Here is a 24,415-nt window from a genome sequence, read left to right as displayed (position 1 = left end):
CACACACACACACACACACCCTGAATTCATCCTATAACAGAAGACAGTAAACAGTAGTGGGGGTCACTCCTCTGATTTTTGGCTGAGATCAAGCATAGAAATATGAAGGATTGGCTACAGTTTGGTAGGGCTGTAATAAAGCCCTCAGAAACAACACAGGCTGGGGTTAGGAGAAAGCACAGGTTGCTCTTAGAGGATTTGAATTTCATTACCAGCACCAAGCCCATGGGCTCACAACCACCCATGGCTCCTGATCCAGAGGATCTGGTGCCCTTTTCAGGCCTCCTCAGGTACCTGCACAGACCACCACACACACACATATAACTTAAAACAAACAGAAAACAACTTATTCTTCTTTTCGGAAAGAAAGGAAGGAAGGAGGGAAAGAAAGAGAAAAGGAAGGAAGAAAGGGAGGGGAGGGAGAGAGGAAGGGAAGGGGAAAGAAGAAAGGAAGAAGAAAGAGAGAGAAAGAGGGGAGGGAGGGAGGAAGAGAGAGAGGGAAGGATGGAAGGAAGGAAGAAGGAAAGAAAGAAAGAGAGAGAGAAAGAGAGGGGAAGAGAGGGAGGGAAGGAAGAATGGAAGGAAGGAAAGGGGAAAAAAGAGCCAGGTGTGGTGGTCTGAATTATTAACCCAAGCACTTGGATGGCAGAAGCAGACAGATTTCTGTGACTTCAAGCCCAGCGTAGTATATATAGTAAGTTTCAGACTAGCCAGGACCACACAATAAAAGCTTGCCGGGGAGGGGCTTCAGAGCAAGTTAGCTTCTATGCTAACACCTATAAGAATGTTCTTTATTTCAGCCTATATAATGTTTTATGCCTTATTGCACAAAACAGCCACACACACACACACACACACACACACACATGATGGCATCTCATGAGAAGGTTCAAATCAAATAGTTTTCATAATGTCCTGTAGGCACACAGAAAAGGCACCTTTCTAGCTGCAGGAGACAGAGTATCTGTAAGCACCCCTGGCCCCAGCAGGCTGGCTGATAAGAACCCTAGTGTCTGGAGCTGGTGGCTGTCTTATGTCACTTGACACCTTGAAGCCTGGAGTCAGCTACTGCAAATCAACGGAGCCTCCCACCGGTGGCCTCCCTGGCCTCCCCAAGACTCCTGACACTCTTGACAAGACATGAATTAAAAGGCAGCCCATTTCAGCTAGTTTGGCTGCTGCCTACTTTCTCTGACGCAGTTCTATATTTAAGTACTGTGTGTGTGACATTAAACCTGAATGTTAGGACTAGGAAAACAAGAGAAAATTAAAAATGACCTTACAGATGATCTAATCCAGGCTTCAGTTGTACCAACAAAGGAATTTGGAGGCAAAAGTGGCCCACCAGTGACTAGCTCAAAGTGGCCCATTCGTGGCTAGCTCCAAGTGGCCCACCAATGGCTAGCTCAAAGTGGTCCATCAGCTCAGAGATAGTCATAGCAGCAGCAGTACTACGCAGCACTTCATCATAGTGCACATCTGACCATTGGCTACCCCATTCTGGGAACACCAGAGAAGATCCGAAGCAGGGAACTGGGTCCCACAAGTCTGAGCATGGAAAAGAACCTGTGTCTCTTCACAAGTCAGCATCCAGCAAGTTCATAGCACCCAGGACACTCACTGACTCCCCTCCCTTCTTCCCAACTCAAGGGTTTTAATCAGACACACCTGGCTGGAGAGCACTTGCTTGTTAAACTGGGCTAATAGCTCACAGCAGCAGCTACTCTCGGGGAGCAAGTGTCAGGTTTATGAGTTGAGAGAAGTGCAATCTAATTGGGCATTTCTGATTAAAGATGGTTGATACTGGTAACACTCGTGGACATTCAACTAGTCGAACCTTGGGATGGCTACTTGAGGCACGGACACAGAGGAAGACCATATCCAACTTGGCCTCTTCCAAATTCCTGACCTACAGAATCCATGGATATAGCAACAAGGCTGCTCCAACCTGCCGGAAAGAGGTTTGTTAAACAGTAGTCACTGGAATGCTGGGAAACCTTTTTAAAAGTAGAGAGTCCAAGGTGTACTCTTTTTCACTGTGCTGGTTAATTTTGTGTCGGCTTAACACACACTAGAGTCATCTGAGAGGAAGGAAGTCAACTGAGAAAAAGTTTCCATAAGATCAAGCTGCAGGTAAGCCTGTAGGGCATTTTCTTAATTACTGATTGATTGACTGATTGGTTGATTAATTGATTGATTAACATGAGAGGGCTCAGCACATTGTAGGCAGGCTATCCCTGGGCTGGTAGAGCTGTGTTCTACAAGAATGGGCTGAGTAAGTCATGGGGAGCAAGCCAGTCAATAAGCAGCATCCCTCCATGGCTTCCGCATCAGCTCCTGCCTTCAGGTTCCTGCGATGACCGCCTTAGATCAGAGGTACCCGGGAACTGGTCAGAAATGCAGCTCTTTACATGGACTGGTTCGAAACACGTCAGTGACGTAATGTACATTCAAGTTTTCAGGTTAGACAGAAGGAGATCTGGCAGAAACTGGCTCTCTGGTTGCCTTTTTCGGCCCCCTCCCTCATCTGTGGCTCTAAAGAGCATCAACTTTTAGCTTCATTATCATGAAAGAGAATAAGGTGTGGCATTCCGTGTCTAAGATAGTATTTGTATTTGTAGGAAATCCCTTCTGATTCTTTTATTACTTGTGTGCTCTCGTATTCCACATCAGCGAAGGGGGTCAAAGAGGCCAGGAGAGCACATCAGATCCCCTGGCACTGGTGTTACCAGCTCTGAGCTGTCATGCTGCAGCTGGAAACCAAACCCAGATCCTCGGCAAGAGCAGTAAGTACTCTTAACCCAAGCCATCTCTCCGGCCCCGAGCCTTCTTCAGTCATGCTAAGAACTCTAAGAGGACACCGTTATTTATATGATCATTAAGAGAAGCAGCACTAAACTCTAAAAATATGGAAATGGCTAAAGAGAGAAACTCGATAGACAATTTAATATTAAATTTAAAACTGTGAAAGCCGTGTAGCATGGCAAGGTACAAATGAAAGAAAATGCTTATCGCAAAACTGTAACTAAAAATATTTATATTATAGAAGCAAGGGTAAAGGTAGGAAGGCTGGTCTGTTACAATTGTTTTTTTATTTCTTCTATTAAGCTTCTTATAAAGCAAAAGATATTTAAAAAGAAAACAAAAAGCAAAAGATAGTTGAATGCTGGGGCAATTCTGTAGGGATACAGAAGTTTGCCTTAATATGAGAAACCTTGGTAAAGGTAGTTTGGGAAGTTTTTCCACTTTATCAATGGCTTTGAACACCAGCCTCATGGTAACATGATACCGTTCCTGGGTTCAGTCAAATGAAGGGCCTGGGACAGTCTTGAACGTTGATGTTATTGGAGTAAGTTGGCCTCTAAAAGGCCAATACTTGAGAGAAGGAGTCAGGTTTATTGATGAGCTGGTGCTCTTGAGGGCTCTGTGTGAAAGCTCCATCTTGGGGGCCTGATGGGACAGACAGCAAGGGCTTGAGTGGGGAGGGAAAGGAGAGGGAAGGCAGGAAGGCTACACACTGCAAGTTCCTCGTGGAGATTTAAGGAGTGTTCCCTGGCTACTGGAAGTGGGTGGCTAGGAGGTGGCCATTGAAATCAGAGCCTGCTGTACTCCAGCACACATTCCTGCCCTCAAGGAACTCTGCCAAGCCTTGCTCATCACACGGACTGAGCCTTTCAGAAACCGTTACACAGCATAAACATTTTCTGACTTAAGTTGTCCCTGCCGGGTATTTTGTTCATAGCAACTACACAAAAGTAGTTAATACAAGTAATTTCGACTGGCGACAGCAGCCCGGGCTGACCATTACTCAAAGCCCAGTATTTGGGAGACTTAAGTTTGTTCGAAGGAAATCGGGCTTATTTCAGGCCTGGTAATCTTGCCAGGTTCCGTGAATCTGAAGGAAGAGTTAACTCTTAACGGATGACCGTTTAGGTGGGGCTTCTCTTTGGAGCAGAAGGATCAGGGAGTTCAGACAACTTCCAAGAAGGGCAAAGGGAGTGATTCTCTCAAGATTCAAGAGAGACCAGTCCCGAGTGTCTTCACAAACCTCCCCCATCTCCTCGGAAATCTTAAACCGACAAATACTAAACCTGCAACATTTTCCAAATGAAATTTTAGGGAAAGATGAGAAAACCTGACTCTGTGTGCAGTTATCTCGTGGCTGGTGGATGATGCCATTGAAACCGGTTCCAAAGAGGAATTCCTTTTTACGTTTTTCAAGTGTAAATTCCCTAAAATGTTTTCTACTGTGACCTGTTTTAAACCCCTGCTGATGAATTTCATAGGTCAACTCACTTGTTCATTTATTTAAAGTTATTTTTAAATTAATTTTTGGGGGGAAGGTCCCAGCTGTGTCAGGGTGGATGGTCTTAAACTCCTAATCCTCCTGCCTCTACCCCCAGAACCCTGGGATTACAGGCATGTACCACCACTCCTAGCTAAATCAACTCTTGGTTGTTGAAAGCTGTTTCCGCTTCCTTATTGGCTTCTCTGTTGTCGGTTCTAGTTAATTTCTCACACTGCTGAGGCTACAACTTGATCTGAGTGTTTCTGTGTGTTCCGTTCCCTTGGCAGAGAATGTTCTGGAAGCAGCTTTACATTCTAAACACACAAACCCCATATCTGTTCTGGCTCCCAGGAAGATCTAAGGAAAGGCAGCATTGTATAAGTTCGAGGAACCTTAAAGTCTCTGGGATGCCTACTATTAGAGTTAACCTATTCCTGTAAATTTCCCTTAAGATGTGAGTACATGACACGTATAATCTTTCCTACCAGTTGAAAACAATCCTCCAAGTTTTCCATTTATCTCTCAAATTGCCAGAAACCGATAACTGATGGAACAATACAGTAGCCAGCCCAGGTGGTGTCATTCTCATTATCTTAGGGATTTTTTTTTTAACAGCCCAATAGACATATGTCTCTTAAAGTAACAGGGATAAAACAATTAATGGAATTTTTGCCATAGTAATTAAAAAAAAAAAAAAAAACTTGATTAAAGGGGTTTTCTTCCCTAGCATTGTGTCCTAAATATAACTAAAGAACTTTAGGAATGGGAGCCATTGGCAGCCAGCCATAGCCACTGCCAAGTTCAGTTCCAGCCTTTACCTGTGTTGCTATTATTTCCGTTTTTCTTGTTGTGACATAAGTAGAAAGGGAGGCTAACCAACACTTTTAATAATTGATAATCACACCAGCAGGGAGAACTTACAAATTTGTCCAGTGTGTGGGGAATGAAGAAGCTAAGGACTGAAAACAATGGCAAATCACATCCTTTCCTACAGAAACCAGAGACTACATAGACTTAAAGGACCAAAACGAGGACAAGAATATACTGGGGGATGGGGGGGGGAATTAGCATCCTTAGAAATTCCACAACAAACAGCTCCCCAAAAAATAGCCCAAAAAAGGTTATCTTGGAAATTATGTAATTGCAGGAGAGAAAAAAATGAGCCTACGTTTTGGAAGACAGGTGGAAGAATTTCCCAGAAGGCAGTGCACTCTGAAGGCAGGAGGGGCCTGAGTTCAAGGCCAGCTGGGCTCCAAGGTGAGTTCCAAGCCAGCCTGGGCAGTGCAGCAAGAGCATCTCAAAAACAAATGGAAAGAGTTCAGGAATGGTCCAAGGAAAAGCAGTGTAAGATTTAAAAAATAAAAACCAGAGCCTACAATCTTAATAAACCCGTGTTTTGTTTTGTTTTGTCAAATTAGATGCTTTCGACTCATTAATGAGTTGCTGGGGGTGGGGGGAGCTCAGAAAGTCCCAACCACCATTTTTAAATGAATTCGAACAGAAGTAAAATGGCCATTGCATGGTAAGAGTGTACATATATGAGCCCTTATAATACACCTATACACTCAGGGCCAAAATAAAAATTCTAGTCTGAAGTGTGGGCTTACCCACAATAAAGTTAGATGGGGAGCCCAATCCAACTTGTGGTTTCACAAATGCTAAGAAAGTTCTCTTCCGCTGGGCCACATTCCTTGCCACTGTTCAGGTTATTTTTGAGGCAAAGTCTCAAGTCAGACCAGGCTGGCAAGAGAACTCACTCTATAATCCACAACAGCCTCAAAGCAAGGCAATCCTCTCCCTCGGCCTCCTAAGTGCTGGGATCACAGTTTTAAACCACCACACCCAGCGCCCCCCCCACCCTGATAATTTTTAAATCCCTTATACCAAATAATTGTTTTTAGTCTTCTTTTTAAAAATGGGATTTCAGTGAACCTTTATTTTAAAACAAATTAGACATGTTGACAACTAATGCAAACATCCCATTGCCATGTTCCTTCGAACGCCAACATCATGCAAGAAAAATATGTTTGCTTGTGGCTATCAAAAATCTAAATTTTATCTTGTATTCATAGAACCACCTTGTAGTAAAGCCAGAGAGGAAGGTAGTAGCTTAAAACTGACTAGGTCTTCAAAATGGTTTTGTAATGTGGGAGGCCGCTGACTCTTAGGGATCTGTCTTGCTATTTTTGTATTATTTAAAATTTCTTCATCAGAGAAGCCATTCAGAAAACATCCATCATACGATGTATGAACTGGAAAACACACTGCAGTTAGCTAGCATTCCCAGCTGACCCTCCTTCCTTTGTTTTTCATGGTCCATACGTGCAGTATGAAAAAAAAATGGGTAGAAAATGAACAACTTCGATGACTCCTTACTAAGAGCCCATATTCTACCCAGTTTGCCTTTGTTGTTGTTTCTCGAGACAGGGTTTCTCTCTCTAACAGCCTTGGCTGTCCTGGAACTTGATCTGTAGACCAGGCTGGCCTCAAACTGCAAGAGACCTTCCTGCCTCTGCCTCTCAAGTGCTTGGACTAAAGGACCGCACTACCATGCCGGTTTTTCTGGGGTTTGCTTTTCTGTTTTTTTTTTTTTTTTTTTTTTTTTTTGGCAGAATCTCACTATACAAATCAGGCTTAGCCACAAGCTCTCAAAATTCTCCTACTTTTTAATGTCTGGGATTACAGGCCCAGTTAATATACCCCTTTTCCTCATTGGCCAGCAATAAATACGAACTTCATTATGATGCCTAACTTCCAATTTACTAACATAAAATTATAATAATATCTCCTAAGGAATTTAAGTTTATTATTATTATTATTATTATTATTATTATTATTATTATCATCATCATCATATTATTGTTGTTGTTAGGTACCTCTGTATTTACATTTGAAATGTTATCCCCTTACCCCGCCCTGCTCCCATCCCCCTCTCCACTTGTCTTCAGGAAGGTGCACTTGCTCCTAATCACCCTCTCCACCTCAGTACCTTGGCATTCTCCTACATTGGGAAAACATGCCCTTCCTGGACCAAAGGCCTCTTCTCACATTGATGCCAGACACTGCTATCTTCAGCTTCATATGCAACTGGATCAATAGGTCTCTCAGTGTGTGTTCAATGGTTGGTGGTGGAACGTAAGTAAAATATTATTTTACCAATATAGAAGAATCAGATCCATACCCCAAAGACCTGTATCTTTAAAAAACAGTCTTATCATCCAGGGTAGATGTAAAAAAAAAACAAAACAAAACAAAACAAAAAAAAAACAAAACAAAAAACAAAAAAACAAGGAAACAAACAAACAAAAAAAACACAAATGTGTCTTCCAATATTGACATTAAAAGATATCAAAAGTCACTTAAATTATCTATAAGCAAGATGCACATTTCCCTGTATGTGTACATATGTGTTCCTATACATTCAGAAAAACAAGTCATAAATAAATGAGAGAAGAGACAGACTTGGTGGCACAGGCCTGTCATCCAGCATTTGGAAGACAAAGGCAAGAGGGTCGAGGGTTCAAGGTCAGCCGCTAATACTTAGCACTAGTGTGAGTTACATGAAACCTTGTCTCATAAAAACAAAGTGGGGAAGGAAAGAGAATGGGGAGAGAGGGATGTTGCCAGCAGGGGTGAGAAGACAACTCTGCTTGGCACACTGAACGACAGACTCCACACATATGGCAAAGGGATTCCCATTCATCTGCGCCCAAGGAAACCTGCTGCGTCAGCACTTTTCACTCCTCACCCCACATCCCGACATTGCCCGGAAGTGATCTGTGGCAGAAATGTTTCTGCTTCCCTTAATAAAGGACTTTGACCTCACCATACAAAGTAAACCTATATAAGAGCAGCCCAATGCCAGCTGCCTACCCTGGGCGGCAGCTATAGCTCCAAGTGTTCCTGTCGTATGGCAGCTGTTACGTACCAGGTGCCGTATGGGACCTTGGGCAAAAGAGGAAGCAATACAAAGTACCTGCCTTCAGGGAGTGCACAGCCTCCAGCAAGACAGAAGTGGGAAATTTATAAATAATGCAGCGTACACCAAGGCAAATCGTACACCTCTGCAATTACCACAGTGCATTTAAATTATTTTTCCTCTTTCTTCCCACAACTCTCCAAGGTGAGAGCCTCTGGCATAAGTGCGGATCTGCAGTTGTCTGGGATTCCCCTGGGGTCAAGCCTGGCACCGGCAGGAATTTTGTGTGCGCCTAATAGCAATGCTATAGCATTGCAAGAAACAAATCGTGCTGGTCTCAGCACTGTAGACTGACAAACAGTACGGTGATCGGCTATTAGCCTGAACCTATGCAGTGTCCTGGTGCTGGAACTTCGGTATCATGAACCTATGCAGTGTTCGGCATCGAGACAAACATCCTTAGTCTGACAAGTCCTCTGATCTTTCCATCCCCACGAACGCAGTCCCACAAAAAAAGGTATGAAAGCTAAGCCTGTTTCTTTTCCTGGAAGTCGATGGATTTATTCTCCCTGTTCTTACTGGTAGCACTGAAGACTTTGGCCCAATAACTCTGAGATTCTGTGAATGTGTGGGTAATCTTTTGCAACCTCAGAAAAACACTACTTCTCAATCTGACAAATTGCCAGAATTTATTTAAGGACCTCTCACTTTTCAGACCTAAGAATTCCCAGAAGATTTCGTTACAGTCTCAGCATTCTACCCACTCACCCTTGCCCTGCTCTGAGCTCTATCCAGAAACACGGACAACACAAATGAATTGCAAATAAATACACCATAAAGCACAGTTGTGATTACCAAGCCACAGCCCAAGGGAGGAATTGTTTCTATTTTTAAACGCGCTGTTGCTTTAAGGGGGAGTTCCTTGAAGAAATATGAAACCAAGCTGCAGAGTGGACATCAAATGTACTTGGTGTCTTCCTCCTGGCAAAGACGGTCATCCTAACCTGAGCGGAGCACCCTATATTCCTCTCAGGTCTGGAAACAGAACAGCCAGTAAGTACACAGGCAGAGAGGGCCCACCAACCACACAAAGAGTTGGATCTGTCAGCCCAGAACAAGAGAGCAGCCCACAGTTCAAGTCAATCCTTCCAGCTCCAGACAAGGGTCTACCCTGAGTCAGTATGCCAATGGATAAATGTCCAGGTCACACTCCCCACAAATCCTCACTTAAGGTGATCTAACACAGTAGCTCTAAGAAAGACCAAGAGATATTTTAGCATTTACCATTAACTATCCAGAGTTATCGATTCTCTTCAAACCCCATAAAACTAAACCTTTTTCTATACACAATCACAAGGGTTTACTTCATTTGACAGTAAGGGTGCATTCCCTAGGGCTTAAGAGTGGCAAGGAGAGCAGATACCAGTGCTTGGGAGCACATGCCCAGCCTGCCTGCCGATCTGGGCTCCATCCCCAGGAGCTCAGAATGAATGGATGGATGGATGGATGAATAAATGAATGAACGAATGAATGAATGAATGAATGAATGAATGGACACTCACCCACTCGCATACGTAAACACAAACACATACACAGTTAAAAGCATTAAAACAATAAGGGAGCAGGATACGAAATACCAAGCCAGGGAAACTGAAGCCTTGGCTTCCTAAGAGAAACTAAAACAGTCTACCTGTTCCCCCAGGCTGCCTTGGAGAACCAGAGCCAAAGAAATGGCCTTTCTGAAATAATAGAACAAGATCCAGTTTTAAGAGAAAAATAAAACAGTGGTATGACATAGGCATCTATTTAATTTGTAGTTTACTCAACAACTTTATTTATGCCCACCCTAAAATATGCCATCTACGCTGCTATCCACATGACTAAAAACATGGTAAAATATTTTAACACTGCAAGCCACATGACTAAAAACACTGTAAAATATTTTAACGTGTCCAAAAATACTGGCCAAAGATACATCCATGACTGTATGTAAAGATACATATGCATTTTTAAAATAACTTAGACATTGAGTTACTAAAGAATCTACTAGAATGACTATAAACCACTACAAGAATCTGCTAGGAAAAGCAGACTGTTTTCGAAATGAATGGAACACGCTGGGCTCAATAAAAAAAGGAAAGAATCCCCCTTCTTATCCCTCATAACAATCTTACCCCCAAATTTAGCAAGGTTGGGCTGCAATGAAGCTTGGTTATAGAAACAGCTGCCTCGGTTAGCAACAAAGTAACAAACCCTGCTTCAAAGTCGGTCTTCGAGGAAACTCTAAAGAGCAAAATCCACTCCTCATGTAGCTCATCGATCAACAGGTGACTTTCAAAGACAAACCCCAGCTCATTTCCAAGCCCAATCTGAATCTTGGTTTCCTTTTCTATTTTTTTATAAGCTCCTATACAGTGCCATACTGAAGAACTCCCAACCCATTTCTTCTCAGGGGCTTACCATAAAAGTGCCAAATATTCACATTATTTTGAGGGCATTTTCCCATACCATTGCATGGAACACGGTGGAATTAATAAGGATCCCACAGTTTACGACTTTTCAAATGCAAATGCCTTGCCATGTAGAAAATGCAGCTCCTTTTAACATTCCCCCATCCCAGTGTCTAAATGGCTTCTGATCAGGACTTTTTGTTTCCTTGAAAATCAAAATCCCCGCATTACTTTCGGGTACCATCTCAACTCACCACCTCCAACAACCTAAAAATTTTAAAAGACCCAGTCTTGTACTAAGGTGTTTGCTCTATAGGCTTGCAGCCCCCTTTTCATATACAACATCCCTAAGCAGTTCTGCTAAGGGGGCAAAAAACGTAAGAATCGCGGGAGCTGGACTCCATCAACAGGGCCTTGGGTTGGTCATTTGCACGCTTCAGACACCAGCTTTCCTATGTGTAAGATGTAGCCTAGGTTATACATCTCCATTCGGTCTTTCATGTTCTAGGAGCCTGGCAGCCTGAGTGCTGACTCTGGCCAGGGTTCCCTGCCTGGTAGACATCACTCTGGATGAGAGGGGACAAGAAGTGATGGGCACGGAGAGGGGAGGGGACCCTGCACTTGCAACCGCTTCCCATATGAGCGTGGGACAAAGTTGAAGCCACCCTGGCTAACAATGGGAGAGCGCACTCGGGTTTTCCGGGCTCAAACTTGGCAGGAGCCGGCGGGGTGGGATTTACCTTTCTCCCTGCTTGGTGTTGGAAGGAGGAGGGTGCAGGACCGTCTGATTCCCTTCCATCTCCACCACGCACTTGGTGTTCAGTTCCAGCTCTGAAAGCACAGGGGCAGGGAGATGTTGCAAAGTGGAGCATCCGCGGCCGCAGCCGGCGCGCGTGGCTCGGTCCCGGCAGGCAGGGAAACGGCGCCCCGGGCACAGAGTGGCGGCGGCCGGAGCCTGGGCGCCGCCTCCACCCGGGGCCACGCCGGGCCACTCCGGTGTCCCCGATCCCCGGCCGCCCTGCAGTTTGCAAAGTTCCCCCCCCCCCCCCCCGCCCTCGACCGGAGCAGAAATGCAAAAGGAGCTGGGAAAAGCGGCTCACCTCTTCGGTTCATGGGCCGGACCCGGACGGCAACTTTTACCTTCGTATCCGACATGTTGGCGGCGCGCTGCTCCGCCCGACGCGGCCCCTTCAAGCGCCGCGCCGCCGCCGCCGCCGCAGCAGCCGCGCGCCCCCCGAGCGCGGCCGCCGCCGCTCCGCCGAGAGCTCCGAGACGCAGCGCCGAGGCGCGCGGGCCATCCCGGGGGAGCGCGACGCGGGGCACGGCCGGGCCCGGGGAGGGGCGGGCGCGGGGCGGGGCGCGGCGGCGGGAGGAGGCCGCGGGCCCAGGCGCCGCTCTAGCCGCTCGGGCCGGGCCGTGAGCGCAGCACCGCGGCCCCTCGCGGCCGCCGGGGGCCGGGCAGCGTCGCCATCTTCAGCTCCGGGGGCCGCGCCGGGGCTGTGAGGCCGCTGCAGGCTGGGAGTCGGGGAAGGGGCGCTTTACAAAGGCGAGCGGCTCCGGCCTCGGGGCAGCGGGGACCGGGGAAAGGGCGTCCTGCAAAAGCGATCGGGCTCCGGGCTGCTGGGCCTGGAGAAGGAGACCCTTCGCTTTCCCTGCTCCAGAGCCCGCGGGGACCTCACAGACACCTCCTGGAGCTCAGGTCACCTTCAGGGGCCGCTGTCACCCTCAGAGCCAGGGCCCTGAAGCGGTCAGAGGGGCTTTGGAGAGGTTGCCGGGTGCGCAGGCCTAACCCACGCCATCCTTCCGCCTCCACCGAGATCCACAGCGCACCGCCCCTCGGCGCCCCACACCGAGCTTTGCAGCGGTCTTTTAAGCTTTGTGGGGAGCCGAGGCTAGAAATGAATTTGAAATGGACCACCAAAACCGTGTGTTTGTAAATACGGCGCTCATTTTCTTTCCCTGGCGCCCTTGGAGTGGGAGGGGTCTAGAGGACCGGGAGGGTTCATTAACTCTTACGTAAGAATGGAACCGCGGCGCGCTCCGCGCTTCTGCCAAAGCCAGACCTCCCTGCCAGGGCGGAACTGAGGGAAGCCGATTTACTCCCTTTGGTTCAACAAGTGCTTGAGGGCGGCGCTTGCTTGGTGCCAGGCGTTTTTGAAAAAGTGCTCCAGTCTAACAGTTTGTCGGGGGTGGCCGGGGGGGGGGGCATCTCGCTATTGCGTGAATGTCCAAATTCACTCATTCATGAACTACTTTATGGGGGAGTTTTATGAAGTGCTTACTGCGTGCGGTGCTGTGGAGACCACACAAGCAGGGACAACTTCGTTGGCTCGGTTCTCCAGAGGCCACACTGAGGGCGGGGAGATACTTATTATGGTAAACCACGTGTGGCAGGTGGTCTAAATAGAAGGGATTCAGTCTGTCACCAACTAGTGCCCTGTGATGCGACTGATTTGCACACGCGGTCTACCGCTGTACCACTGAGTCACGCCTCCAGCTCCCGGGGAGCCCGACTTTAAACAGTGCTTCCGCTGTTGTTCCTCAGTCGCCCCCACCTTGATTCAGGTGACCAACTAACTCAGGTCACCTCGGAGCGTCATACAGCAAGCAGTCTGCCTCCTAGGTTCTATTTAGCTCTTCAAATCTCTCTCTCTCTCTCTCTCTCTCTCTCTCTCTCTCTCTCTCTCTCTCTCTCTCTGTCTCTGTCTCTGTCTCTGTCTCTCTCTCTCTCTCTCTCTCTCTCTCTCTCTCTCTCTCTCTCACACACACACACACACACACACACACACACACACACACACACACGACAGACAGTTTTGTAGGCTCTTGGCTAGAGGCCCTGAGCTATTTCTTCAACAGGATTCACAAGCCCCTGAGGCTCGATTCTCACCTTTGGATTACTGAGACATCCTTTCCACTACATTTCCTAGCTTGACTTCCTATACTCTCTCCTGTATCCAGCTGCCAGGAAATTAAAATTCTATCCTTTGATTATATACGTTCTTGTATTTTTTTTTAAATCCCTCTGGCTGGCCCTGTTGAATAATACCTCTTATTCTCAAAATTGTCCACTTCTTCCAGAGCTATTTAATCGGAGAGATGCCTTCCCTATGCTAACCTGTTGTTCTGGCATATTCCAACAGTTGCAATTTTAGAATGTTGAGTATTTAAAAAGATACACCCAGGGCTGGAGAGATGGCTCAGCAGTTAAGAGCAATGGCCGCCTCTCTTGCAGAGGACCTGGATTCAATTTCCAGCATCTACATGTCACTCACTGAACCAGTTCATGATCATCTGTAAATCCTGATCCTGAAGATTCTATCCCCTCTTCTGGCCTCTGAAGGCACTGTACACACAGGTTGCTCAGACATACATACAGGCAAAAATACCCTTACACATAAAATAAAATCTCCAAAAATTACATATATGTGTGTATGTGTATATATGTATATGTATATATAGGTATATATCCAAGAGGCTGAAAATCAGTTCAGGGGTTAAGGACGCTTGCTGCTTTTTCAGGAAAGCCAGCGCCCAGCTGCTCTCAGCCCTCTGTAACTCCAGGTCTAGGGGATCCCATGCCCTCTTCTGGCTTCCTCGGGCTCATAGACGTGCATACATGCAAGCAAACACCCATATGCATAAAATAAAAATAAATCTTTAAAATATACATTGAAGTTTTATCCCCCAGAGCCTGTGGATGAGACCTCGTTTGAAATAATGTCTTTGCAGAAATACGATGCAGTCATCCTGGGTTAAAATTCATTCTAAACCCAGTGACTAGTGCCTTTGTGAAAGAGGCAGGGGAGGGGGAGGGAAGGCTCCCAGACATACACAGATGCAGGAAGGAAGCCAGAGAGAGAGAAGTCAAGACTAGAAAGACACAGCCCACACATGGGGACTGCTAGGAGCTACTGGAAGCTAGGCAAGGAAGAATTTTCCCTAGATTCTTCAGAAGAAATGTTGGTTTTGCTAGCACCTTGAATTTGGAAGTCTGGCCCTTAGGTCTGGGAAACAAATATATTTCTGTTTGTTTTATACCACAGCTTTTAAAGTATTATACTGTGGCAATCTTAAGAAACAGGGTAAGGGGGCTGGAGAGATGGCTTAGTCGTTAAGAGCACTGACTGCTTTTCCAGAGGTCCTGGGTTCAAATCCCAGCAACCACATGGTGGCTCACAACCACCTGTAATGGGATCTGATGCCTCCTTCTGGTATGTCTGAAGAAAGCTACAGTGTACAAATATACATTAAATAAATAAATAAATCTAAAAAAAGAATGAAAGAAAGAAAGAAACAAGGGTAAGAAGCCAGACATGGTAGTACACACCTGTAATCCCAGAACTCCAGACACTAAGGCAGGAGGATCACCAAGAGTTCTAAGCCAGCCTGAGCTGCAGAATGAGACCTCCGTCTCAGAGAAAGGAGAGAGAGACTCCTCCTTCCCCGTTTCTTTCTCATTCTGTACTAGATCATGAAAGCCTTGAGCAATACTGGATATTGAACCCAGGACGTTAAGCCTGTTAGCGACACCATCGATGCCTCTTGAGAACTTGTCTCCGTTCTAAATGAAGTTGCTGAGGATTTGGCATTTGATTGAACCCAGGGGATGGATGACTGGAGGGGGAGCATCCCTTCAGGTAATTCGTTGGCAGTCTTCTCTCCATGAAGAGGCTTCCAGGTGAGAAAGGTCACAATGGCCTCAAGAAAGTCAACTGGTGCTGCAAACAGAGCAGAAGAAAGGAAAGGCACTGACTGGGCATGAAAGCGGAGTGATCTAGCAAAGCAAGCAAAGGAATGCAGTTAGGAAAGACCCTAAGTGGCTAAGAAGAGGTCCTAAGTGAGAGGGTGTGGTTTTGGTGTTGGCTGGTTAAACAGTTTCACTGCAAATGGCCTTCCTACTTTCCAGCCTTCTTGGACCTGAAAAGCCTTGCCTAGTCTCTACCTCTTGTAAGGGTTTACTAAATTCGTGATTTTCAGAGCCAGTTTATCTTTAATTATTAAAAATTGTGTTGTGGGGCCGGAGAGGTGTCTCAGTGGTTAAGAGCACTTATTACACCTATAGAGGACCTAGGTCTGATGTCTAACACCCACGTGGTGATTCACAGACATCTGTTGATATTCTTCTCTTCTGAACTCTGCAGGATCCGGGCATGCATGTGGTACACGTATATACATACAGGCAAAATACTTATATACATAAAATAAAGTTTAAAATCTAGAATATAATGTATATATACTATATATTGTATTATATGTGTATATTATAATACACACATATATATATTATTTGTGTGTGTGTGTGTGTGTGTGTGTGTGTGTGTGTGTGTGTGCATTCCACATCAGTGAAGGGGGTCAAAGAGGCCAGGAGAGCACATCAGATCCCCTGGAATTGGTGTTACCAGCTCTGAGCTGTCATGCTGCATCTGGAAACCAAACACAGGTATATATGTGTATATATATATATATATAAAGTAAAGATGCTTACTGCCAAGCCTGATGTACCATCTCCAGGACCTACACACACACACACACACACACACACACACACAGAGAGAGAGAGAGAGAGAGAGAGAGAGAGAGAGAGAGAGAGGGGGAAATAAACATAATAAAAATAATTACAGCTTTTAAGAGTGCTCGGGTATCTTTGAAACCCTTCTCACCTCTTCTTCCGAACGCCCCCAGTTTCCCTGCTTCTTCCACTTGAACCACCAGTTTCAAGCACACCATCAGGTGACTCATTTGAATGTCTCGTCCTCAGAGAAGGCCTCTGTGAGGAACCATATTTGTCCCTTTAGGAATCCCAGCTGGTGCTCTCAGGACTGTCCGTCACCGCTCTACACTTCAGCCTGTCTCCTCACACAACACATCCTTCAGGTATTTTTGCAGGTGGCATTCACATCTGCAGACTTCTGGTAATCGTCCCGTGCTGTTATATAATAGCTCTGCTCCCACCCACACTTCAGAAACTCTAAATGACAGTCACAAACAGCAGCCTTTCCAGTTCTGGTGAGTCGAGAACTTGAGGAGGTCCGGCTCTAGTTTTATCATCAGTAAGTACAGGGGGAGCTGGAGCAGCTGGGGGAGGAGCGATGGAGCTAAATGCCTCTCAGCTCGCTTTCTCTCTATGGGCTCTCTGCATGGTTAGGCATAGAGTTTAGATCTGGAATCGTTTCCGAACCCCATGTGTTGAGGGCTTGACCCCCGTTGGTGGCGAGGTTGGGATCTGATGGGAATTTTAAGTATTAGAGTCTAGCAGAAAAAAGTTAGGGCACTGTCGATGTGATTATATTAGAATGCAGGCTTCCATCTTCCTTCCATTTGGCTTTGTGGCCACTGCCAGGAAAGCAGCTTTGCTCTGACTCCCAGGCCCCGTCATGATGGTTGCCTCACCGTAGATTCAGAATCAATGAAGCCAGCAAGCCTTTCACGCTGTAAGTCACCCTTATAGGTTGTTTATCTCAGATATTTTGTCTACAGTGACCAAGGCTAGCCGTGCAGCAGGGTGTGATCCCAGATCTGAAGGGCCGGTGGAATCTCTCCCATCTTTTCTGACCCAGCTGCAGAAATCCTATGGTGGCGCTTCTGCCGGCATTATAGAGCCACCTAGATTGCAGCAGGGGACCAAAGCTCCTCGACTCCGTGCGGAAATGTGAAAAGTTATGCTTGAAGAAGAGCACATATTCGTTACAGTCAGTTTGTTCTTGTTGTTTTGGCTTTGGGGAATGCCATGACACATCTACCCTTCCCTTGTCCCAGCCATTCTCCCTGGACAGCTTGCTACAAAGAAAACCTTGGGAAGGCCTGTCCTACCTCACGAAGCCCCAACAGCTTAATCTTCCACTGGCGCATGAGTAACAAGCGGGGAATCCAGACTCCCACCACATATGAAGTTTAAGATTCCATTCTGAGAACTGCTGTTCCTCCCTTCCCCGCGCCCCACCCCTCTGCTCCTTGTACAGCTGTGTTTGTGCCGTTTGACACCCCCCCACACACACACACAAACACACACACCTGCTCAGTACAGTAATTCCTGCCTCGTACTGAGCCTGTCTCACTCTCCCTTCAGGGGATCTGATCTGAAATTCCAGGGGTGGTGAGGGAGGGTGGAGCTCTTGTATGCAGAATGTCAGATATGAACTCAGGAACCTCCCTTTCTGGACCAGCAAATCTGGAGGAACTCTGCTGGGCCCTGGTTCCCTCATGGGACAGTAGGATGGACAGATGGTAGTAAAAGTATCTTGTCCATAGGACCATGGGAGTAAGATCCTGTGAAGTTCTCATCACAGACTGAACAGCTGGTCCCTCCTGAAAGTCATCCCGAGAGCTATGGAGTAGCTGGATTGTCATTCTCTCTGGCAGGCCACAAAAGCTGCTCCAAAAGAGGGCTGTGGAACAGTTGTCCGGGGACGTTTAGAGAAAAGGCGGCTCGCTGGATTTTTGCAAACCTTGCAGCCTTCAAATCCAGATGCTGTGATGGTTTATTTTTATCGTCAGCATGGTTGGATTACGGCATGCCTAGTGTATGAGGACGTGCACTTTTGGTGTGTCTGTGAGGGCATTTCCAAAGAGGATTAACTAATTGTGAGTGGCGCCATCCCAAGGTCTTCAGACCCAGATGGCATACAACGGGAACGGGGAAGGTGGGGTGGTACCAGCACTCACCACTTTCTGTTTCCTGAGTGCTGACACACGTGACCCAGCTTTCCAACTACTGGGTCTTCCATGCCATTATATTTAACATCACCACCATCACCACCACCACCATCATCACCACCATCATTACCACCACCATCATCACCAGCACCACCACCACTACCATTACCACCACCACCATCATCACCACCATCACCATCATCACCACCACCAGCACCATCATCACCACCACCAGCACTATCACCACCACTACTACCATTACCACCACCACCATTATCACCACCATCACCACCACCACCATCATCACCACCACCAGCACCGTCACCACGACTACCATTACCACCACCACCATTATCACTACCACCTCCACCACCACCATCATCACCACCATCACCACCACCACCAGCACCACCACTACCATTACCACCACCAACATCATCACCACCAGCATCACCACCACCATCACCTCCACCAGCACCACTACCACCAGCATCACCACCACCACCATCACCACCTTCATCACCACCAACACCACCATCATTATCACTTCCACTACATTTTTAAAGATTTTTTATTTCATATGTGTGTTTCACCTGCATGGATATAAGCAACTGCAGAGTGCTAAAGAGGCCAGAAAGGTTACAAATGTGGGTGCTGAGACTAAAACCCCAGTCCTCTGCAAAAGGGATGTGTGTTCTTAAAAGATGAGGCATCACTCCAGCCCCAACACCAACTACTGTTCATTGATCAGATTCCATCCTTCAGTGAGCCTGGATTATTCACAGTAGATGAGCCACCTTCCATACTGCTCAAGGACCTCAAAGCCAACCCTGGAAGGGTTGTTTTCCACCATTCCTAGAGCCCCTCGGAACAGCCAAGTATCCACTGCAGGCCACAGACTTACTCCTTGCCCAGCTACATTGGGCTCTTTAAGCTTATTTGATTGTAAGGACTAAGGTATGTGTCCCCCTCTCCCACCCCCCTAAGTCTTCAAGGACAGCCAGAAGCATAGATTAAAGCAGTTATCTGTCTCAGAAGGCCACAGAGTCCGCCTGGATGGATCTCTAACAGAGAACTTGTAACTCTATAATTTGATTTGTTTTCCTTTTTCTAACCCCATTTAGTTAACTGGAGTAATCAGCACAAAAGCCAGGAAGGATTTTAGGGCTATGGTTCTCAACCTGTGGGTCTTGATCCTTTGGGGGCTCAATGACCCTTTCCCAGGGGTCACCTAAGATCATCAGAAAACACAGATATTTACATTACGACTTCTAACAGTAAAGTTACAGTTATGAAGTAGCAGCAAGAATCACTTAACGGTTGGAGGTCACCACGACATGAGGAACCATATTAAAGGGTCGTAGCATTAGGAAGCCTGAGAACCACTGCTCCGAGGGTAGACAGATAGTAGCTTACCCTGGAGCCGGTCTGAGGAAAAGAAGCCATGAAGGAGAGAGGTGGTTTTCCCCACAAAGAACCTCTAGTTTGGGCTATGAGACAGATAGTGACTGCTCCCCATAACACACCTTGGCTCAGACAGTTTTCAAAACTACTTCTAAGGTCTACCATGACTAACCATTGCTGTGTGTGCCCTCTGGCCCAGCAGACAGCCTCTGCCTACAAGCTCTTGCATATATGCTTGTTTGCTAAAGAGCTCTAGCAAGTACAGCTGGCTCAGCGGTTAGGAGCACTGACCGCTCTTCGAGGGGTTCTGAGTTCAAATCCCAGCAACTACATGGTGGCTCACAACCATCTGTAATGGGATCTGATGCCTTCTTCTGGTGTGTCTGAAGACAGCTAAAGTGTACTCATGTACATAAAATGAACAAGTCTTTTTTTAAAAAAAGAAAGAAAGAAAGAAAGAAAAGAAACTAGAAAGCCACGGAACTCTCGAATCACCTGATTTCTGTGAGTCCAAAAGCACTCTCAGTCAGTAGTAGACTGTCAGGCTGACCTAAAAACTGCTAATGGCTTAAGTCATCAGAGAATCAAAAGGCAATTCCAGGGCAAGTGAATACTTCCTAAGAGGCTTTCTATAAATCTAGCTTAGGCAACTGTATCAGTCAGTCTGGGCTGAGTTCTCCATGGTGACCAGCAACTCAGTACCTCCTCCCCATGAATATCCATCACCGCGGGGTCTGGTTCAGCTCTCATGCCTTGGGTTTCAAGGGCTAAGCTGACAAACCAGCTCTTAGTGGAGACAGAGCTGGCTCTGAAGAGAAGAAAAGGAAAACATCACCCAACAGATCTTCACACCATGCAGACAATGCACACCAAAGACATTAGCATTTTCTTCTAAAAATTGTCTACTAATAATTTTCCTCTGAGCTTTATTCCACAAATGTTACCATTGCCCACAACATAAATTTATGTCATAAAAATTATTGAACCTCAACTTCCTGCTACCATCTTCCCCACGCACATTGACATCACATTAAGACAACAGAGGTAAGCATGGTACTGCCCTGTCAGCTTCAAGTCTTCAGTGATCTCTTCACCTGTTCCTGAACATCAGAAACTTTATTTACTCACTGGTTTCTATGGCAAGATTTGAATATATCTTTACTAGGGATACCTCATTTTTCATTGGAAATACATTTTCCATACACTATATTCTGATCATGGTCTCCCATCCTTCATCCTCCAAGTTTCTCTTCAATTCTCCATCCACCCAACCATACCTTGTTTCTTTCTCTCTCCAAGAAAAAAAAAAAGAATTAAAAAGAAAAAGCACAAGAAACACATACACATATAGCCCATAAAAACTCAAAATCCAAAACCATAATATGCAAGCCAAAGACCCGTAAGATGAAAAGGACCCAATCAAACCACTATGAAACCCAAACATCTACATGAATAGCATTTGGTTCATTTTGTGTTGGCTGTCTACTGTTGGGCAAGAGGGTCTGCCCTTCAGTGTGGTCTGTATATACAGTGAGGATGCACTGGTGAGAACAGTTTTCTTTTGCCAGCAGCTGTCAATTGAGGACAGCTTCTTGGTTAAAGATGGGAGCTTGTGTATGGCTTGGACTTGTGCAGACCCTGTGTGTTCTGCCACGGTACCCGTGAGCTCTATGTGTCAGTCCTATTGTGTCTGGAAGACACTGTTTTCTTGGTGTTATCTGTCCTCTCTGGCTCTTACAAACTCGACATCTCTTCTTGGGCATAGTTCCCTAAGCCCTAGGGGGAGGAGCTTAATGAAGACATTCCATTTAGAACTGAGTGTTCCAACGTTTCTCACTCTCCACACGTTCTCTGGTTGCGGGTCTCTAGAGGTGTTAATGCCCATATCCCGCAGGAGGAAGTTTCTTTGACAATGGCCAAGTGAGGCACTCATCTATATGTATAGCAGAATGTTATTAGAAGTCCCTTTATCACTATCTTCCTTTTTCAGGACAACAGTATTTGGTTTTCCCTTAACCTCGTGGCTTATCTAGTTTCAAGTTCTTGGTCACCTGAGCAGTGTTAAACATGGACTTCAGCTTGTCGAGTGGGGCTTAAATCTACACAAATAGTGGTTGGTTACCACCACCATGTTTACACTGCAATTACACAGCATTTCATGCAGGGAGGCCACCATTACAGATGTAGTTGGGTTTGGTGATCACTAGTCAGTAGCAGAGAGGGTTCTAGTTAGGTACCAGCTCCACTTCTCCATGACAAATGAGTTGTGGAGGTATTGTCTTCAGCAATAGGGCTTTACAACAAATCTGTAGAGACCAGCCAATAGCTTGGAAAATGGGTTCTCATGGGGATTTTCCATGGGGACCTACCAGCCAACAGTCTGATGAGATATAACCAACCCATTCCTGGCCCTGGAAGTTTATCTTTGCGGTAAAACATGTCTAATTGGGGCACTGTCTCTGCCATTATTTGGTGACTCCATTCAGATATGTATTTTAAGAAGCTTCTGCTGTAGTAGGTTCTCATACGATCCCTCAAATGGTCCTTAGTAGGTTTGTTTCTCCCTGTATTCTTCCCTTCCCTCTCCATTTTATCCTTTCATTCCGGTCTCCCACTATCTTGCTATAATTATATGTCATACTTTCCATGTCTTCCTGGTTCTCTCCCCCAGACCCCTTTACTCTAGACCTAACTACATTTGGCCCAGGGAGTGGCCTTAATAGGAAGCATGGCTTTTTTGGAGGAAATGTGTCACTGGAGATGGCCTTTGGGGATTTCCAAACGCCCATTCCGAACTCAGAATCTCTCTCCTCCCGATGGATCCAGATGTAGAACAATTTTCCCTGTGCAAAAGCCCTAAGGAGCTGAATAAACCTAGAGACATCATCAGAAGATCTCGAGGAGCAGCATTTGGAGCTATGGGAACAGAAATTCTTCAGTCTTTCCTGATGGGGTTTCCCGGGACTGGGATACCCTGATTATGAAGTAGCCCGTCCCGGTAGAGTTTCATTTAGGGATACATGACTAAAATACCCTATCCCGCTGATGATAGACCACAGTGTAAGGAAACAGGCTTAGCTCTTAGAAGTGGGCTCAGGGAATGCTTTGAAACTCACCAAAAGAAACCACAGTGAGAAGGAAAAGGCCCCAACAAAACAGTCCTTTCTTGCAGGATTTACTCTGACCTGAAGACTATACTTACTAGCCAGGCATAGTGGTAGATGCCTCTAATTATACTGGGGAGACAGAGGCAGGAGGATCAAGAGGCAGAGACCAGTTTGGATTCTGTAGTGAGACTCTGGAGAGAGAGGTAGGCAGAGGGAAGAGGACCCAATCCAAGTGGTACAGAAAACGAGAACAAAGATAAAACACTGTGGGCCTTCCCTTAGTATTAAGAGCTCAAAGGGAGATGAAATTACTATAAACGTTAAAAGGATTACAGTCTCTGGCATAACCAAAACTGGCTCAGCCATGGGCATGTTACAGTGAGCAGGTGGCCATGTATTTGTCCAAATCTGTTGTAGCTACTGAGCTCAGCACCAGTGGATATGCCCTTAATGCGTACATTATGGAGAGGTTACGTCTCCTCATGGACTGATGATGTCTCCAGGTCATCTGAAACCCCGAGGGTGACTATTTGACTATTACCTCAGCAAATACTGTGTATTTCATATCCAAATATAACTGCTTCCTATGGGATGAATTAACTAACACATTGGCATTGAGCCATTATCAGCTATGGGTACAACACCTCCCACACAGAGCTTCAGACACTATGTTTGCCTTCCACCCCAGATGATGCCACTTCCACTTCCAGGACTTGACAGATCTCTTGTTTGAACCATGAAACCCTTGGTACCTCTAGGGAATAGAAAGCTATGATCATAATTACTGGCCTTAAAAGCTCAACAATTCTCAAACGTTCTGAGTGCCCTCTCACAGACTTCTGTTTTGATATCACCCACATTTGTATGCAATGTCACACACACATTTCCCCCCTTCTTTGATGGCTTCAGAAATTAATGAAAAGTTCTCAAAGCCCCACAGAGCAGAGGTTAGGAATGAGTTCCTATTCATTCTCCATCCTAATGTTCTAGAAATACTCCCATTGGTCTGCAAGTTCACTGGCGTCCCATGAAATGAAAGGGCGGCCGCCCATTTAGAGCCCAGAAAGCATTTGAATAAATGGATGAAAGAATGAATACCATTGCTCCATTCTTACCCACTTCAGTTGGCATTGCTGGCAGGACTCACATCTGACAGCAAAGGGAACCTACTAAGGGTCACACTGGGAGCTTAAGGGCATCTGCAAAGCAAGGGAAGGCACAGCCTTATCTTCATCAGGAATTGCTGAATTACAAGCCACGGCAGCAGACGAAAGCTGGCAGGCGCTGGGAGAGCATGCATCTCTTTGACGGGAGACTGCATCCGGGAACTGGACAGCTGGCGCTTTTAATTACTGCTTTCTATCCTTCGAGTCATGTGGGCTTTTATCCTGCTCTCTGCATGTTTAATTCCTTCTCCCTCTCTAGATGGGTTTGGTCATAGTAATGAAACCCAGATGTCTTGGGCCCTTTGGGTTTCATCTTCTTGTTCTGTTTCTAGCACAGCAGCAAGTTCAGTCACTGAAGGGGCTCTAGCAGGCCAGAGTATGGGGAACATGGCACCTTTGGCTTTTGCCTCACCTTTTTCCCCCCA

At 46.1% G+C, this 24,415-nt stretch overlaps 1 protein-coding gene across 9 annotated transcripts in view; it reads right to left on the bottom strand.

The window, feature by feature from the left end:
* Positions 1-12,061, bottom strand: part of KIF13A (kinesin family member 13A) — a 173,482-nt gene extending 161,421 nt beyond the window's left edge. For 7 of the 9 annotated variants that reach the window (XM_080927981.1, XM_080927982.1, XM_080927984.1 and 4 more), the window contains exons 1-2: positions 11,758-12,060; positions 11,398-11,488 (exon numbers count right to left, since the gene is read on the bottom strand). In XM_080927981.1, the coding sequence (XP_080784107.1) occupies positions 11,398-11,488; positions 11,758-11,812 (146 nt within the window). In that variant the 5' untranslated portion in view covers positions 11,813-12,060. Of the gene's footprint in view, positions 1-11,397; positions 11,489-11,757 lie in introns of all 9 variants that reach the window. The other 2 variants (XM_080927983.1, XM_080927987.1) reach the window with 1 other exon arrangement.
* Positions 12,062-24,415: the final 12,354 nt, after the last annotated feature.

Source organism: Micromys minutus (genome assembly GCF_963924665.1).
Source record: "Micromys minutus genome assembly, chromosome: 1".
Taxonomy (NCBI): Eukaryota; Metazoa; Chordata; class Mammalia; order Rodentia; family Muridae; genus Micromys; species Micromys minutus.
The sequence above is the reverse complement of the archived record's forward strand: the minus strand, read 5'-3'. Positions and strand labels throughout refer to the sequence as shown.